The sequence below is a fragment of the Magallana gigas genome, chromosome 4, assembly GCF_963853765.1.
Source record: "Magallana gigas chromosome 4, xbMagGiga1.1, whole genome shotgun sequence".
NCBI classification, from domain to species: Eukaryota; Metazoa; Mollusca; class Bivalvia; order Ostreida; family Ostreidae; genus Magallana; species Magallana gigas.
Genome location: NC_088856.1, coordinates 8,691,291 through 8,712,174, shown reverse-complemented (window position 1 = coordinate 8,712,174; position 20,884 = coordinate 8,691,291). Strand labels below are relative to the sequence as shown.

Here is a 20,884-nt window from a genome sequence, read left to right as displayed (position 1 = left end):
ACTATCCGTATAGGTTTTGGAACAACAATATATATTCATTAGTCAATTATGAATTTAAAAAATGTTTATTTAGAATATTAGGAAAGTTTTGTAAATAACAGTGAAACAAGGAGAAATCTGAGTTTGGATTAAATCCGTGCGACACAATGTATCCCTCTGGGTCGGTGCAAAGTCCATGAAGGCTCTGTGATCAGCTCTGTAAGCAGCACTCCTTACATGATAGAGCATAGTTCTGAGTTTTGATCGCATATAAAGAGAATGATGAGATATTTGCACTCACCAGACGTAAGGGTGGTTGCTCTTATTGATAAATATATTGAGTGTTTATCAGGAGGGCAATGACGATCCTCCCGCCATTAGGTACGCCCAAATTCAGATTCATTTCTGAATAAGATAAAACTTTTTTGTTTCCTAAGATGTATTGTATTTAGGACAATATCTGCTTCCGTATATTTTTAGCAGCAACGTTGTAATTGTTCAAAAGTTTCGAACATCTCTATGAATCAACAATTTTTAGCCGGGCTCTGCGGAAAGGAGACCTGGCTGAAGGCAGGCATATCGCCAATGTTACTATAAATAGCACAACTTCAAAAGTAAACCAAAAAACCGAACAGCGTCAAAGTAAAAGCTTCCGATATACCAAATAGTTACACAAAGAGCCACGTTTTTTCAACAGTGTTGGGTATTTTTGTGTTTTTTATTTTCTAATTTCGAGAGAATTGTCTATCGTTTTAGTTTTCTTATTAATTACGTGTTTTAAAAACAAGACTATGCATTTTGGACATATGCAATGTGCATGAATTTCCATGAACTACTTTGCAGCGCATTGAGGCAATTGGGATTGAATTTATAACGCTTGTTGCAAAAATCAAGGCAGCAACTGTTGAATTTTTTTCTACTAGACAGACATATTTTTGTTTATAGCCGCTTACAAAATTTGGTAGCTCTCTGACGCTTTGCCGACATTAAAAGCATGAGAGAGAGAGAGAGAGACACACAGAGAGAGGAATTTTCAGTCTTTACTACACAATATGCATAAAGACACATCAAAAGAGCCCGGCTTTCAGTACTTCAGTACTTTGATTTAGCTCTTGTATTCAGTTGTACTGTCTTAGTTCTTACAAACAATTATTTCACGAAAAAAGACACGTAAACTTATCCATATCAGTTCTGATTTTTATAAGCTGTAAGTTTGGATTCGTTTTAATGTATCAGCAAAGAAAAAGGATCTTTTCTGTTGGGCATTGCCAGGAACCATCGCACTTACATTCACAGTCATATCGAACACATCCATTAACGAATCTGAATGGACCAGGGGCATAAAATGTATCATGTACTTCGCATACTCTGCACCTTTCTACCGTTTCCACTTGGCAAAGGTCCTGCGTGCCATCGCAGAGACATTTACAGGTGTACTGGTTGCAGTGTTGGTTATATTGAAATGCACGGTTTCCTTTGTACCTAGTCCCATTTACAACGCAATCCCTACACAACCATGGTAGCTGGGCGAAGCACATAGCAGCCATTGAACACAGAAAAATCAACAAAAACACTCTGATCATCTGAAACATAGTATCATAAATAACATATTGATGTAAGTAAAAACAACAAACAAACAAATCAATATAGGAAACAACTAAACAATAAACAAAACGAAACAAAATAAAATAAGCAAACAAGCAAACCCGAGCAAGTTTTGCGTCTTACACCAAGTTCCCTAACCTTCCCAATTTAAATTGTTTTATTTATTCAAAGCTAAAATTTGGTGTATATATAATCTTCAGTTGAAACAGTATATATGTTATGCTGTTTCGATTCATGGCAGTCACTGTACTTTGATATATAACTCTAAATTTCTTATAATGATTTTTTTCTTGTATATACATTTTACTCAAGCAACACCGTGTGCTTTATCTATACGACAAGAACAAATACTATTTTGTTTATGGAAAGAATGTATGGCCATTCTTACCTACTGAATCATATTTTGATTATAATATTATTTACTATTTTTGTCTTGCTTTTTTATTAATTGCTATTGGTATACAAATGTACGTCTTTTGTTGAAGCCATTCGCTATATCAAAATGTTCTTTAGGTAATAAAAATATCAGAAAACTTATCAAAATGTATTTTTATGGTTATCGTAGACCAATAACTTTTTACTTTATTTGCATGAATGAAATACTTTAAAATTATAATGATCGATATTGTGCAATGAAGCAAATAGAAGCAATAGTAGTAAAAAATTCCTAAAATATGCTTCTCTGTCGCATGCACAAGGTTTGCATAACTTTATAACTTAACAATTGTTTATCGCATTATTTTATTGAGAAACTGCAGATGTTTAATTGGCAATAAACGAAATAACCCTAAAATATATTTATATGCTTTTAATGTATCATCTAATAATCGGGGTTGAAAGTGACCTTTTTCTAATAATTGTATATTTCGGAAAAAAGGACATGTGCAATCAATTCATTCTTTGACATTTTGACTATGCTCTAACAATGGCCACTTTACTGGATTATAATTTACATTTATATGATGACTATATATAATTGATATATTCGCATTCGTTCCTTTTTCGATTGATATACGTACATATTGATGGCATGATAAATAAAGACTAAGATACCATGGAGCGTCAAAATTCTTGATTTTTCCACAGAATCTTTTGGTAGCAAACAAATTTGGTACAAAATAAGGGCAAGATGACATTTTTGTTTGTAAGAATTGTACACAAAAAGAAGCTGTATATAAGTCTCATCTGCAAATCCTCTTATTTGTATATTTATCGACGACATTAGTACATTTGGCTTTATTACAAATTAGATTGATCACCAGATCATATTATAGTTTTCACCAAACCGTATAATTATTTTCAAACTTAAATTCTGTGTATCGCATTTTTGCTTTATATTGAATTAACCCTGAAGGCCAGTGAGCCTCTTCGACAAAATCACATGTTTAATTTCGGGGTTTTTTTCCAGAAATATTTTAAACGTCTTCAAACCGGTTTAAAAAATCTCTAAACAATTTGATTAAATACCGCTTGAAGTGTTTTGTTGTTTAAAAAACAACAAATATTTTTGTGTGTCTCTCTTTAATTTAGTAAATGAAAGGTAAATTGCATGAATATTACATATTAATACAAATCCTTAATGCAAAAAAGAGTAACAATTTAATACGAGTTATAACGTGAAAAGCGATTTATACGGGACTACCAAGTTCTAAAATGTGACAGTTGATTTCTTGCAAATTAATAGGTACCGTAAGGCAAGCTAGCCTTGGCAGAAATCTCTGTTGTTGTGGATTTAGGAAGTCTCGAGTTGACAAGTATGAGTTGTTATTTCGAAAATCTTTAAAGTTATCGTTTCAGGAAATTCAATCCTTTTCTGATTTTTAAACCACGAATTACATCGCCGATGAAGAAGTAACATCAAAAACTTTCATTGAATTTTAAATGTAGCGGTTCCCAAGGTTTTAAAAAGATTTTTCACAATTGTAGTACAAGTTGTATTTGAATCAATGTTGTCCTTTGGGTTGTAGACTTTTTCAAAATGTTGAGCAACAGCATAAATTAAGTTGTATCATCGGGCTCAGAATATTCAACCAAGTTATCTTTTAAGACAAACACTGTAAATGAGGGGACGATGGCTTTTGAAATTTGAACTTATAAAATTAATCGGATGTCGTTTTTGGAAGCTTCGTCATGGTCTTTGAATACCTTTGTCATAAACTGGTCGTTCGCCGTTTAAAACTCTCTTTTAGTGCGCTTGTAATTTTGATAAGACACATGCCGCATAACGAATTTTTGGTCTGTATACACTCTTTCATTTTTCGTTTTATGTCATAAAGTTGTTTTTCTGTCGGTGTTTATCACAATCCTAGGTATGGTTTGTGTTTTGAGACTGGAATGATTTTGGAAGCAGCATCATGTATTAAGTGACGTTTAGAACAGAATGTTTCAACATGATTAACCATATTGCGATGGATAGCTGCATAGAGAATTGCTACAGAATATATGTTTGGGTTACGATAAAAGTATCATTTGAGTCGACAGTATAAAAATCGATACGGTGGTTGCCTATATGGTTGCGCTTGAAAAAGTCTTTAAGTAGTCTTGATTTGTACTCATTAATGTGGTGCGAGTCTTCGTCGTTAATGCCCGTGTTAAAGTAGTCACTGTAATCAGCATCAAGATCGTCCAGCAGACAACGTTCTTTGATTTACGACTAGATGTTATTGTCCGTGGAAAGATATATACCAAATATGTACAGCAAGCGGTCACCTAACCGTTTTGATTTCAAACCAATTGTCGTGTTGAGTCTTGATCTGTTAACTAACAATCATGTAGAAAATCTGCGTTCCCTTTTTATCTAAAATTTCTTAAACCCAGTTGAGATTTTTAAAGCAGTTTTCAGAATTTCGTTTTCTTCTTTAGAGGTGAGGTCTTATAACTTCAAATCGGTAACCAATTTTTCTAAAGTCTAAACTGTCTTGGACTGGCTTTCATTATTCTTTTCTTGGTAACTCTCTGATTAAATGATTGAAATGATGACCGTAATTTAACCAATGAACTTTGGGTCATTCGTATGTTTCGATCTTGAATATGCATCACCACCGTTGCAGAACATATTAAGGACAAATATTTTCGCCTATCAGTTAGGGGGGCTTGATGGTCAACAAATTATCCATAAGAACATCCTAAAAATTTCAAATATGATTTTTAATTATAAAACTGTGTCATAATAAAAAAGATTCAAATACTAGTAATTTAGCATTAGAATTTGAGTATTTTTTTGTCTTTATACAGAGCTATTCTTAACCAGGATTAGTATACATCTAATACTCTAATGCCACTGCCATTCAGTTCTCTTTTCACTATGGCTGTTTTCAGTTGTCTTTCGGGTTAACCGTTGTACACTCCCGAACAGCCTTGGTCTTAAAACAACGATATCGTCATTAGACAATTATACATCTCATAAATCTCAAGCATTCTCTAAGTAGAATATTTGGAAAGACCTGTGTATTAGAGTGAAACGAAGACGAATCTGAGTTTTGATCATATGTTTTAAAGTTTTGAACATCTTTGTGAATTCACAATTTTATTTTATAGTGTCTTTTATAAACGTTTATTGATTATTAAGTATTTGCATATCTGTTCTTTTTAACGTATACACGATGCTGTCATATAGGGACATGAGAGTAAAAGAGAAATAGATACTGGATGTAACATTTATTAATCTTCGTATTCAATCGTACTGTCTTCGTCCTTACAAACCATTATTTTAAGAAAAAAGACATACAAACAAATCCATATTTGTTCAGATTTACCGTTTGTTTGGATTCAATTTAATATATCAGCAAAGATTGATGGTCCTCTCTGCTGGGCATTGCCAAGAACCATCACAATTACAATCACAATCATAAAGGTAACAAGCAAAGGCGAATCTGAATCGACCGGGGGCATAAATTGTGTCTTCTACTTCGCATACTCTGCATCCTTTTCCCATTTCCACTCGGCGGCAAAGGTCCTTTGTCAGGGCAGGCGGACAGTCGTATGTGCCGTCGCAGAGACAATTACATGTGTACTGGTTGCAGTCGCGGTTATATTGAAATGCATGGTTTCCTCTGTACCTAGTCCCATTTACAACGCAATCCCTACACAACCATGGTGGCTGGGCGAAGCACATAGCAGCCACTGAATACAAGAAAATCAACAAAAAAACTCTGATCATCTGAAAACATAAATAACACGAAAAAATTAAGCAAAAGAAGCAAGCGAAATAAATCAGCAAGCAAAAAGATCTGAACAAGTTTAATCTACACCAAGGTCCCTTGCATTAAGATTTTATATTATTTTAATTCATAGCTGAAATTTAGTATGATATGTTATACTGTTTCGATTCGTGACTGTAATTTGGTAGATAACACAAACATATTTTTATTTCTTATAATGATTTTATTCATGCATAAATGTACATTTTTCTGAAGCAACACCGTATGCTTTATCTATAGAACAAATACTATTTTGTTTATGGTGAATGAAAATAATGTATGGCCATTTTAACTACTGAATAAGGTGTCAAAAATCTACTTTTTGTTTCTTTGCTGGTATTTTATTGGTCTTGGTTTAGTGCTTTTGTTGAGGCCATAATAAGTTACATGTATATCAAAATATTCTTCAGGTACAAGAAAGTATCATCAAATTAAATTTTTCAAAAGTTAATAAAAAATTATCGTAGGTCAATCACATTTTACTTTATCGGTATGAACTTAATACTTTTAAAATTAAATGATCGGTATTGTGCAATGGAGCAAATGGCAGCAATATTCATAGATACCTTTAAGATCTTTCTTTGTCCAGTATAAATTGATAAATTCCCTGAAGAATGCTTTCCTGTCGCATTCACACGTTTAACTAACTTTACAATTGTTTATTTCATTATTTTATAGTGAAGCTGCAGATGTTTTTTATTAGCAATAACCGAAATTACCCTTAGGCTAATATAACAAAACTGTAATGTTATATGCTTTTAATGTCTCATCTAATAATTGGTGTTGAAACTGATCTTTTTCTTATATTTAGTATATTTCGAAATAAAAGGACGTAGGCAATCTATTCATTCTTTGACATTTTAAAAATGCTCCTAACATGATCACTTTACTGCATTATACTTGACATTTATATGGTGGCTATATTATAACTAATATTCTTATTTATTCTTTTTCATTTCCTAATCGATTGAGCTTAGTACATATTGAAGGAATGCTAAGTACTATGTTACTATAGGTTGTAAACATTCTTGTACACCTTTTATGGAATCTTTTGGTAGCAAACAAATTCAGTACATAGCTAGGACAAGATAACATATTTTGTACACAAGTAGAAACTGATTATTAGTCTCATCTGCAAATCCTCTTATATGTTTATTTATAAACGGCTTTATTAAGCTATATTTGGCTTGATTACTAATTTAATTGATCAACAGACCATATCAAAATAACATGTCTTCGTTTATTCAGAAAGATTTTAAACTTCTTCAATCATGTTTGAAAAATCTAGAAACTATTTGAATAAATACTGCTTTAAGTGTTTTGTTGCTAATTTTCTAAAATTTTTCTATGTAACTCTCTATAACCTAGTAATTAAAAGGTAACAAAGTCGTTTAGGAAGAATAATATCATTATCACTTTATGGAGCAGATGTTTTACCAAATGTAAAGCAATTAAAAACATTCATGAGAATATGATCAATTACATTCTCAATCGTTATGCTATAGATTGTTATAATATGACCATTTAGGGTATAAACTGCTTTCAGATATTTGTATATTATTGCAGTTTGTGAGTTATCTGTAACTGACAGTTCAGCTCCGCTATACATATGGTCTGGTCACATTACTGAATTTAAAAGTATTCATATAATGAAATATGTTTGATATCCTACAGTTTCTTTTGCTTTGTCTCAAACAGATTCCATTTATTTATCTGTTTGAGATACATGTATATGATATTTATTCAATCAATGTAAAGCTTGGCACATGTAATATCTAGAAATCCATGGAGGTTCAGAAAAAAAACTGAACCTTTTTTTGAATCAGATATGATATTAATGTGTTCCTAGGTAATCAAAAACGATGTAACTAATAAATCCCCGTTTTAGAAAATTAAATAAAACGTGAATTTGAAGATCAAACACAAGGACAAAACAGCGTATTAAAGAATAAAAAATTGTTATAAAGTAATATCAGTTGTATAATTCAACTATGTTTTTGGAGTTGACTTGTATATAAAATCAGTTTTTGTTTATATTTATACGATCTAACATTTCAAATTATTCCTGTCGAAAATCAAATACAAAAAACAATACAATGCCTGTACATTCTAATGTTTCTTGTCTCAATTGACTACTGGTTCTAGTGTTTTGTAAAAGAGTTGAATAAATTCATGTACACACACAGAACCTAGATAGCATATAGGTATGGTCATGCATAGAACGAGCAAGTGCCATTAATCATCAACTGTTGATATTGATAAATAACATGTTAATTAAAAAATATTGAAATAGAAAATAGCAAAACATCCTTTACAAAACATTGAAATTTAGTTTGTAAATCGGAATTATCAGGCCCGCCAAAAAGCACCCAGTTATGGTTAAATATAACAAGTATTTTTAAAAGGGAAATTGATACCTCTGGCATGGTGGAGAGGTTTTTGATAGGTTTGTCTAACGGTTAATATATGGCTCTCTTCAATGTTGTCTAACGGAACAGTCTTTCATTTATAATACTAGTAATTCAAATTTGTCAAAGATTAGAATGCTTATGCAAGGCATTTTTTATGTTTGTGTATGCCCAGTGTAAAATTCAAAGTACATTGAGATGTATACTTTTTATCTTGGTTTACTCAATATAACTCTCTATCCACCTTGATGTTTATATGTAATCCATAATCAATGTCATTTTAGGTTTGATTTTTTTTCGTTTACAGAACGTTAAGTGTACATGAAATAAAAATGACATGTCTTTATATGTTATCAAAATGCCTCTCAACCAACCAGAAACCTTGAAATACATATACAGTTTTGGGTTTTGGGAAGTATAAATGATTTTGATTTGTATCCAATCGTGGAGCTATCCTCTAAAAAACAGGAAGAATGGAATAAAACGTATAAATAGAATTCCCCTAGCATATATCAAATCACTTTAATTTAGAAAAATATAAAATGAGTCTTTTTGTTCTTCTTTTAGTCATAGTGTTTTACTGTGATGGTAGGTTGTCTTTCATATGATTCATGTAATTCAAAAATGTTTATAGTTTGTTATTCTTGCTAAACTTAAAACTTAAGTTACTGCGGTCGGTATTTATAGCAAGTCTTCTGGAGGGGGATCAAACTCTGCTAAACTGCCCAGACGGACAATATGTAGGATTCACGCATGGAAGGTATTTCTACAATAGCTGTGGAACAAATGTAACTACAGCACTCAATATCAATTGCTGTAACCATCAGTCATGTTTAATCAAGGCAACCAATGACTGGCTTGGAGTTGATCCATGTGTAGGTGACACGAAAACTCTTGAATGGACCATGATTTGTCGAGGTAACAAAAAGAGAATGATCATAAGGCTTTATCACTTAAGTTAGCTCTTTAAACTTCGTTTTTAGAAATGCAAACGATATTTTGTTTTATGAATTACAGCATGTAAAATTAAAAGAAATAATGTTTAAAAAATTGAAAATTTAGAAAAATACTATGAAGTAAATCATGTAGATAAAGCTCATATAGTACACTGTAGCTTTTAGTTTTGTTTTGTTATTGAACCATGTAGAGCTATTTTCTTAACACTTTCACAACTTTTAATAATTTCTGGTCCTCTTTTCGAAACCGTTAGTTTATAATAGAGTGTTTTCAGGAAATTAAGCACACAATATTCACACATATTTTGGTTTTGTCTTATTTGTAATTTCTGTTAAAAAATGATTTCGCTATTTCGGTTATAACCTCTGTATACCTTAATGTTCTCGATATTTTTAGAATCTTGTTAATTTTAATAGATGTGCCCGGTTTGTGCTCTAGTGAACCCTGTGGGAATGGCACTTGCAGTAACCAATGCGTGTCTTACTCGTGCTCTTGTTATTTGGGATTTGGCGGACAAAACTGTGAAATAGGTTATCATTAAAATTAATGTAAATCAGAGCTTCAAAAGGCATTTTGATGATTTAAATAATACGTGTCAACATTTAATGTTGGTTATTTACAAAATATGCAACTTGTTTTAAGATTTAAATGAATGTGGAAGTTCACCCTGTATAAATGGAACATGCCTGGACGCCATCAACAATTTTGTGTGTTTGTGTGATTCGGGTTACACCGGTTTACTGTGTGATCAAGGTAAAAAAGTATATCCATATCGACGTTTGTTGTCCGTTAAAACCACAAATAATCACTGCATATTGATTTGTAATACTCCTACAACAGCAGTAATAAGATCTTAAGAAGGTAGTTTGCTTGGCAGAGACAAAGTCAAGTATGTGTATGAATGAGTTGATATTGCTTATAAGTTCAAACTAAATTCAGGTATCTTCTTACTCGATGTAACATGTGTACTATTTAAATGGTCTTCTTTTATTCACAAAATTTATCTTTCTCTCTATCAAAATACATTCATAGATGACAAATCGTTTCCTTTGTTTAATTTTATCATTTCAATTCTTCTTTGAATTTATATTAAGAAGTTAAGAAAATCTTAATATTTTGAAGTATTTTGTAGAAAATATATGCGTTTGATAATATCAAAATACGTATTATTTATTTTATTTGAATGATTCTTCTGAAACAGTAATTTTTCAATTAATCGTAATATCTCAATTTTTTAAAAAATACAATATTTGTCTGAAATAGCCATATCAACAAAAAATATTAAACTTCTTAAATTTGATAAATTTGCCAAATCTTAATCAGCAAAATTCATTGAATCTGAAGAACACCTTTAAAATTATTTTTTTTTTTTGTTTTTTATAATTTATTCACAAACTATGCATGTACAATCGTAACAAAAAGATGAATGAAATTTGAAACTCAAGTAACTAATATTTTTGAGATGATCCGCCAACTATCCTTGACCTCATTTTCTTTTCGTATGTTCAATGAATGGGAAGAGTAGATGTCAACATCTCTAAAACATTTAATATATTCGAACAGTGATTTTGTAGAGGGTAAAATATATTTACATCTGTTAATATAAATAAACCTTTTTGCTAACAATATCAATAGATTAAGTGCTCTATACAATATAGGTATGGCATGTTTACATCCAAAAATTACTGTTTGTTCATTAAAACACACATCGATATTGCACAGGTTCTTTAGTTTTTCCTCTCCACAGCCCCTTTTTACCCCAATCCATAATGCTTGTGTTTTATTAAAATTTGCTCTAAGACCTGAACATTGCGCAAAAGAGTCTATACAGTCAAGAGCGGCATTTAAACTATCTGGATCATCAGCCAACGTTAATGCTGAGTCATCTGCGTATTGGCTGATTAAATATTCGGTGTTATTTATATTTATCCCTTTTATGTTAGTGTTGTTTTTAGTTGAAGCGCTGAGGAGTTCCACCGTTAAAATAAAAATATAGGGCGAAAGTGGGTCCCCTTGGCGAACTCCTCTGCTAATCTTAAAAAAATCAGTAAAAAAGCCATTATTTAAGACTGTGGATGATATATCCGTGTATAATATAGTGAACCAATGAATAAATGATGGACCAAATCCAAAAAATTCTAATGTATTTACGATGAAATTCCACTCTAAAGAATCGAACGCTTTCTCAAAGTCTAAGAGAATAAGTAATCCGGGTATATTATCGGCGTTCGCTCGTTCAATTAAATCGTAAATAAATCTGGTGTTTTCTCCTATGGAACGGCCTTTTAAAAAACCGGTTTGCGTTTCGCTTATAAGTTTATCTAGAATGTGTTTCATTCTATTTGCTAAACACGCAGATGCAATTTTATAATCGACATTTAAAAGTGAAATCGGACGCCAATTTTTTATAAACTCTTTTTGTTTTCCCTCTTTCGGTAAGCATGTTATTACACCTTGTCTCTGGGTAATCGAGAAAGATCCAGACTGATATGCAAAATTTAGAGAGTTAAGTAAAAACGGGTGCAAGTCTGACCAAAAAAATTTATAAAACTCCGCGGTGTACCCATCAAGTCCTGGCGATTTTCCGTTTTTGAGATTTCGAAGCGCTGATAAGCATTCATCTTTCGTGATTATTCCCTCGAGAGAGTCTGCGTCTTTGTCTAGTGTATTTATATACGGGTTTTGTTTGTCGAAAAAATTGCGCACGTGTTGATCGAGTATGTCGCAGTCTCGTGATGTGTAGAGATTTTCGTAAAACGATTTTTGGATATTCATTATGTTTTCAATGTTCGTGAATTCTTGACCATGGTCTATTAATTTAGTTATCATTTTTTCTATATAGTTTCTTTTTTCTAAATTACAAAAGAAATTCGTTGATCGCTCCCCTTCCACATTCCACCTGGCTTTTGCCCTTATAATCATTCCCTGTATTTTTTTATTTCGTATACTTTTCAGTTCATTTTCAACTTTGTCTATGTTTTCTTTATCTACCGTTCCCGCGTTTTCATCCCTATACAATGCAATTAATTGAGTTTCCAAAACTTTTTCCTGTTTTTCACTTTCCCTTTTTCGATAGGATGCATACGATATAGTTTGGCCCCTTATAGCAAGTTTTAATGTTTCCCAGAGTAGTTGGTCGTTAACAGAGTATTGTATCGTTTCACTGTTTGAGAAAATTTCATAGATAGATAGAGTGTCATTAATACATTGCTTTATAAGTTGCACATACTCTCTATCATACAATAAACTGTTGTTAAATTTCCAACTACCTTTTCCGCGTGGTTGATCTACATACTTAAAAGAAACTTCTACAGGGGAGTGATCAGATCGGTACGCATACCCAATATCTGCATTAACAGTAAAAAGCTGAAGGGACGAGGAGACAAGGAAGTAGTCAAGTCGGGCCTGTTTACTCTGAGGGCCATGCCAGGTGAAGCGCGAAACGGAAGGATTACGCTCTCTCCACACATCTACAAGGTCGTGCTCAGAAATCATCTGTAGTACCCTCTCTCTTGCTTTTTGATTATTCTTTCTCCTATATAGTTTTGTATCACGGGAGTAGTCGAGCGGTACATTAAAATCTCCCCCAATAACTACAGACTCATTCCCGAGCGTTTCAATGTGTTTGGAAATAATCTCAAAAAATCCAGGTGTGTCTTCATTTGGACCATATAGCACAACTAATGAGTGCTTGATATTGAAATATTTTATATTAAGAATTAAAAAATTACCCGATTCATCTTTCAAAACATCTAGAACCTCAAATTGAAAAGAATTTTTTAACATAATAGCAACACCCCTGCTACTGCTCGAGTAGGAGTTAAAAAATGCTTTATAGCCCCACTCATTGACCCAAGATTGTTCGACTTCTGGTGAACTGTGAGTATCGACAAGAAAAGTAATATCATATTTATTTCGACATTTTTCAAAAATATCTCGTCGTTTTATGTGATCTGACGCCAAACCCCGACAATTCAGACAACCAATCTTAATAGTACTCATGTTTACAGTGTAAAAAAAGATATACAAGAGACCTGCGGATCATCGTACTAGAATGTAAAAAAGAGTTGTACATGCAGTCATGCATAGTTTGATGCTTTTCTTTAAGTAACAAAATTTCCCTCCCCATTATTTCCGATTCCTGTACCATACAAAAATCGCACTTTCCCTCAACCCCTAGTCCCCGGTGTTTTAAGAAAAATAAAAGTCACCCCAGCATACAATACATATCTGCATGTAAATGTGTACATCAATGGGCGCGTTAAAGTATTTCGTAGAATAAAGTATAAAGGACACAATAATATAACCCAAACAAATAATTGTGCTTACTCAAATGTGACGGGTATTAGCACCAGTCAATGGATTTGACAGTCACTAGCAGAATGTACGCTTGAGTAATCACGATAGTATTTGTAAACACTTTTTTTTGGGTCATGTTTTGGTTTGTTTATTTATATATTTGTTTAACCTCTGTTGACCTTTTTGAGTGAGACGAATGGGAATTCTTTGGTGTAAATTAACTTCAGTTTTTTCCTTTCATCTTTGGGAAGAGCAAAACGTTCATTTAATAATTTTGAACGCAGGTCGCTGATTTCGGGTGGAAGATCAGGATAAATGCTCACACCTGTGCCAGGCGGAAGTTTGCGAGCTGCTTCCAGGATCTCGTCGCGGTCAATTAGGCTAACCATGCGGATGATGATATTCTTTTTCCCTTGTTTACCACTTGGTAATCGATGAGCAGCTTGAAACTGGATATTCTGCACCATACCCGTATCCATTTTCAACACATCCAATAATATTTTTCGTACGGACTGCACAGTTGTACGCGGTTGCTCCTTAGTTTCCCCCGATACCCCCTTTATAATCAGGTTCCATTTTCTTCCCCATACTTCTAGTTTGAGTCGCTCTTTTTTTTCTGAGGAAACACTTTCTTTGATTTCAGGGATAATTTTCTCATGAATATCCGAGATATCCTCATTGACTCCTTGTAGAGATGCCTCGATTTCCGCTATGTTTGTTTTAATACCACGAATTTCCTCTCGAACGCACTCAATCGATTTGTTGTGATTAATATACATGACTGCAAAGCATTCAGCCATGTCTTTTCCTTCAAACATTGCTTTCACTTGACGAACATCGTACTCTTTTTTGTTTGGTTGTTCCTTCTCTGTTTTTTCTGTTTTATTTTGTTTATCAACTTCCATTTCGACTGGTTGACTGAACACGAAGTTTTTATTATCGCTCGCCATTGTTCACGTGGAAGGAATGGCGGGGCTAACCTGTATATCTGGTATATAGCTCAAAAAAAAAGCACTGAACTTTATTTTTTTTTGGTTTTGTGAGTTTCTTTGAGTTAGTAGTTGTCACAAAAACATTCTTTTTTCCGGGGTACTTATTAATAACGTTCAATAAAAAACGACTCACCGGAGACCAGTGGTGACACGTCCTACCCCTTCATTTGCGGAACCGGAAGTCAACACCTTTAAAATTAGTGTATTAATTACGTAAAATTGTTTCCATCGTCTTTTAAATATAAAAAAGAGAATTATTCATTGGCTATTTTTAAGGCTTCGACCCAATATCATTAAAAATCTGCAGACACGTTTAAGTAATGTTCTTTATTTATGAACAATTACTTTTAGATATTGACGAATGCTCAAGTTCTCCATGTATACACGGAACTTGTCAAGATGCCATCAATCATTTCATGTGTTCGTGTGACGCGGGGTACACCGGAATACAGTGTGAACAAGGTAAAGTTGTAAGTTCATTGTACATTAAATGATTTAAAATACCCCAATTAAACCATATATTATTGCTACTCATTCAATTATTTATTAGACCCTTACTCCAGCAGTAATAAGTGGCCATCACTACAGTTAAATACAAGTATGAGTTGCTCAATCATTTATGGGTGCAAACGCATTTATGTTGGTCTTATCTATCATTATGTGTATATCAAATTATTGATTTTCTTTCAGTGAAACTTTGGGTTTCAAGATCAGATTGTTATAAAATTTACAGATACTATACAGAATGTAATATTATATAATATAGTATAAAATTTGGTCAAATCAATCATAAAGCCACGCCCCGACCAAAATTATCACCTCATAATACTCAAAGAATGATTCCTTATTTCTTAATTAACAACCAAGAATATCAACCATTTAAAATCACCCTTCATTTTTCAATTCTCTTTATTTTCTACATGTAACTTCTATCGTACAAGGCGATTGGTTTCAAATATGATGTGAATCATGAATGAAACATTAAAATTTCCATCGTAACCCGTTTAGGCTAATACTGAGTATTAATAATAAGATTTTGAAAACAATTTAAACGGACTCATTTGTTTTTCTGGCTGCGGGTTTAAAGCTTATCTCAAGTGAGCCTTTTTGATCACGTTTTGTCCGTCCGTTCATTTGTCTGTCTCTTCATTCTCTCTGTTCGTCTACTTTAAACTTTTCACATTTTTACTTCTTTACCAGAAACACGTACATGTACCAATCTTAACCAAACTTATACTAAAAGCATCCTACGGTGAATGGTATTCAAGTTTGATAACATAAATTGAAGGGACACAAGGGAGATAATCTAAGATTTTTTAAATAGTGTTGTCATATAAAAAAAAGAAAGAAAAGAAAATGGGAAGAGAATGACACAATATTTAATGAGAATGATTGGTATAAAATATTTGAACTTCTTATTAAGACAGCCAAAGAATCTAAATTCCATTGGTTACAATTCCAAATTTTACACAGGATATTACCAACAAATTATTACTTGCATAAGCTTAAACTTATTGAATCCCCTATATGTTTTTTTTTTTTGTAAACAAGATTCTGAAACAATCAGTCATCTTTTTGTAGAATGCCCATTTGTAAAAGAACTATGGAGTGACATTGAAGAGATATTTTAAAGAAACTACAGGGTGTCCCTAATGTTTGATAAGGAAAGTATACTTTTTGGTAAATATAAAAACTACCATATGTATAAAATACAAAACATGTTAAGTTATATTGTAAAACAGTATATTTTCACTTGTAGACTTAAATCTTACCCAACTTTAAATGTGTTGGAACTCAAAAGGAAAATTGAAAACAGGCTTCTTGTGGGAAAATATTTACTTTTAAAGAACTTTGAATTTGAAAAATTTGAGAGACACTTGGAGAATATTATTGAAAGAATTTAGAAAGTCTTTACTATATCCCCAACTATTTGTTTAAAGAATGTATGATGCTTTTTTTTAAAATATCTAAATAAATCTTTTTGAAAAGCAAACCCTGCTAGACAGCTATGCCGCAAAGCAACCATTGCCCCGTCAGTTTTTTTCCCTCCGCCTTCTTCTTTCTCATAAATAAAAATATGTACATGTACGTGCTAAATATTATATTCATGCTGTTGTTTGTGTATATTATAATCTCATATTGGAAAATCCTTAAATTTAGAGCTGTCAATTTATAAGTTGGTGTGCATGTTATATTTTTTATTTGCTTTTCTTCTTTTTTTTCTTTTGTTTGTGTTTATATGCATATTATTTCACTCAATGTGTTCTGTCCTTTCTCACCCCCACTAAAAACATAAAAACAAACTTTCACACCATTGTGAACTATCATATATCTATTCTTGCATGTATATTGTATGTAAAAAAAATGTTGAGATTCCAAAAGAAATGTAGTATGTAAGAAAGCTGTGAAAGTCATGAATAAAAACATGAATAAAAAAAATAAAAATAAAGAAAAGTTGAAACTTGTGTGGTAGCATCCCCAGGTATTGCAGGTATTGTAGATTAACGTTTATTAAAACTCTGTAAAAAATCTTTTTATAAGCTTAAGTAATAAAAGGGGCTTGATATTTCACGTGAAAATGTGTGGGGAAAAAGATCTACACAACAAAATTTTCAAGATATTTTGTTGTTGATACCATAAAGCAGATTTGCTCTGGTTGCTCAGGTAGGCGATGTGGTCCCTGGGCATCTTAATTGATTTACCAGCAACAACTTTCGTATTGATTCTGCCGTTTGGTTGAATACCTACAATTATAGCATAAGCTAGGTTTCGTAATTAAGTTTTCTAAATATGTTAAGAATACAAAAAAGGAAAAATATTCCAGACAGTTCATTTTAATACAGTTTAAGAGTACATGCAGCACTTAATTACCATAAATTGGTACGCCATGTTTATAATTGATACAATCACAAAAATTTAAGTGGTCAATTTTCAGATATTGACGAATGTGTGAGTTCGCCATGTATACATGGAACATGCCAAGACGCCATCAATAATTTCACGTGCATATGTGACATGGGTTACACCGATATACTGTGTGATCAAGGTATATTTTTTCTGAATACAGCATCGTATATAAATTAGTCTTTATATATGTTAACTTATGGAATAATCAAACAGCAATTCTAACCACATTAAAGTGTGGTTAATAATATAAAGCAAAAGATTCAATATTTAGACAAGGTGACGTCAAGAATATTAAACATAGCCAAAACAGTCTTAAGGATTACGTGTACTCAGGGTTTGAGATATTTAAAAATATTTTTACAAAGTTCAATATCTGAAGTCCAAAGTTGTTTTAAAAACACAAAATAACAACGTCATTAACAAATATCGATATTGACATCCATGATTTGTTTATTTGAGGAAGATATGCTCCGAGAAAGGTAGATCAAAATTGAAACAGAGGAAATTCGAACTAATTTTTTTCATTTTTTTAATTTTCTCTTAAAAACTTTCTCTGAATGGCAAAAGTTTAGTTTTTATGTGTTTTTTCATATATTTTACATATTTTATGGTTGTATTTACTCGTCTATAAATTATATCACTGGCTGGCACGCGATTGGAAATATTTTTTTAAAAATACACAAAATCGATTCAAGATAAAATATCTCGAAATTTTGATCATTGACCTTATATAATGATAATGACAACATAATACAGACAACAAAAACAGTTTTAGGCAATCAAAGGGTTTGGAGCTCCTATAAGTAAGTTTTTTGTAAAACTCGATCAAAAATGGGTACAATTTTGGAAAATGATAGAGGAAATTCGGACTAAATTAAACTTAAAATATGAGCTTAAAACGATTCATTCGTTTTAATGTAATATAATAATAATTAGTAAAGCTATTCGTATTTTATCATATCCCAACCTACAATTTTATTTTTTTAATAATTAAAAAATGAAGAAAACCTTGAAAATGGTGGACAATTTTGACAAATTTTGACAATTTTTTCAAAGGGCATTTAGAGGTCAATAGCAGAAAAAGTAGGTCATTGACCTAGTTATTTGAAAGTGAAAAATAGCACCACAATAGTGGGGCTACAATGAACGATAAGTAGTTTTTCGTTCCTATTAGTGGATTTTTTTCGCCCCTGAGTAAACGTAATCCTTAACTTGTTTATATCCATAATTTGTAAGTGTGCAACTGTAATTTACCATACAAAGGCAAGCTATGCTAAAAATTGATGCAACCGCATTTTATGTTAAGCTCTCAATTTTCAGATTTTGACGAATGTGCAAATTCTCCATATATACATGGAACATGCCAAGATGTTATCAATAATTTCACGTGTACTTGTGATGAGGGGTTTACCAGTACACTTTGTGATCAAGGATTATGTTTCTTACTAGAATATGCCATTATGGATTAAAAGTGAGCTAGGGAACATTTCGATGAATTTTTATCAAATAAGCAGATATTTTATCAAGTATGAATAAACTCTCCTATATGAATCCCTGTTATTCAATCATGCAGCAAAATACATTGATATTAAGACAAATTTTGTCAGTTAGTGTACTAAGTACATGATTATGTATCTGTCGGATATTTCCTAAGAGACGCAATATACATGGAATTCATACATTGAATTTATAGCAGAATCCAGCACTTAATGAAAGTTGAAATTAAAGTACTTTTAAAGAAGTGAAAAATGTCATCGGTAGTAAATTGTCCACGTAACTATAATATCATAATAGTAACACGTCAGAACCCTAATATAGATTCAATCGAATATCTGTTGATTCATACATGCATAGCGAGTCTTTGTTGTTCGTTTATTGTTTCTTTGGATGGTTACATAATATTAATGTTTTGTCAGTAGCGGTATGCCATAAAAATTAACAGAACATTTCTTATTAAGCTTTTAATATATACATGTATATAAAGTAATTCATCGTTTGATGAATACTTATCCAGACATAGATGACTGCTCGGCGGGAACATGTATTCACGGCGCATGTCAGGACCAAGTCCATGGATACATCTGTCACTGTGATCTGTTCCACGGGGGAGAGACCTGTCATCAACGTATTCCTCTACTTTAGTTTGATAAATCTTACAAGTATCACAGAATTCTGTTTTTATTTGCAACCACCAACACTAGTACTGTTATCATTCCGTCATGTTGTCCGAAACATCATCTACAGACGGCGCAATTTCTATATAGTGTTCTTAATAGCGCCATTTCTGACGGTTTTTTTTTTGGCAAGTAAAGTAACAAAATCGTCATCAAAGAAGTCGGGAAAACGTCAGGTATATCGGACTAACCATCGTTATGTTCGTTATCAGGATCACCATTTATTTTGCCTTATCCTGCAGTCCTTTGTTAAAATACTTTTTGCATGAACGCGAATAGTTTTTATAATCTAATTGAATTTTCTTTATATGGACGTAGGTTGTTTAAATAAAAGAACTTAAGTTTTTCAGTCACAAGAAATGTCTATTTCTCATTGCATGGTTTATTACATATATTATAAATAAGATTTCAAACAACTCATATATTTTCGTTTTATTTCAGTTAGCATTGTCATTATAGCAGTTATAACAGCTTTTATTTGTTTGGCGTTGACAACGTTCGCCATTGCAATTATATTTAAATCACGCGGCAAAAGGTAATTCATCCTTTTTAATGTTGGAGCATATTTCGTAGATGAGAAATACCTTTACTACATAGCACATTTTTTTCTTCAATTTTCAATTTTTTCATTTATGTAGTGTTTGACAGTCCTTGTAACTTTTAGCAAAATTAATGTTATTGGCGTATTAAGAGAAACATTTGGTAACGTCATTTATAAAGATGTATTTTGAATCTCCTAGTAAATCTGAAAGGACACTACATGTATTTTTCCGATATTTTAGATTATATTCTACAGTTTATTCCTATATTGATATAATTTCTTCTCCTTGCAGTTATCATGATCAAGAGAATGATTTCATTCTGCACTTTGAAGATGCACCTTTGGGTCAAGCAAAAAAGAGATACTTTCATCTCATGAGATCGTGAATGACTCACGAGAATTGTTATCTGGTCATACGTATTGGTTTCTCGTATGTTTGCTTCATTATGAACTCCAATAAATTACATTTTTATATGTACTGAAGTATTCATGTTTTATTAAATAAAAATATTTTTGTAGTTTAGAATCAACTAGATTTATATTTATTCAAAATACATACAGCCTATATTTTCAAAACTTGGTTATCTCGCAACTTCAATGGTATGAAGCTTTAGCGCAAATAACATACAATTTATTTTATATTTCAAAAACACTGAAATTTTTTTTGATTAGCAAGAAACCTGACAGGAACCTATTTTAAAGACTTGTCTTCCATCTATGCTGTCCCATGTAAAATAGTTGTTTATATAACCATGCTCGGTCATTGTAGTGGACGTTCTTGTACTAAAAAAGCTTATACTCAGATCATTAATTAAACGACTGC

At 32.0% G+C, this 20,884-nt stretch overlaps 1 protein-coding gene across 1 annotated transcript; it reads left to right on the top strand.

Annotated features, from left to right (window-relative positions):
* The first annotated feature begins 8,207 nt into the window (after positions 1–8,207).
* LOC136274733 (fibropellin-3-like) lies at positions 8,208–16,070 on the top strand. The gene is made up of 6 exons (XM_066082300.1): positions 8,208–8,229; positions 8,759–8,779; positions 9,565–9,678; positions 9,791–9,901; positions 14,791–14,901; positions 16,021–16,070. Exons 1-6 carry the CDS (start codon positions 8,208–8,210, stop codon positions 16,068–16,070), a joined length of 429 nt encoding a protein of 142 aa, XP_065938372.1.
* The last annotated feature ends 4,814 nt before the right edge of the window (positions 16,071–20,884 follow it).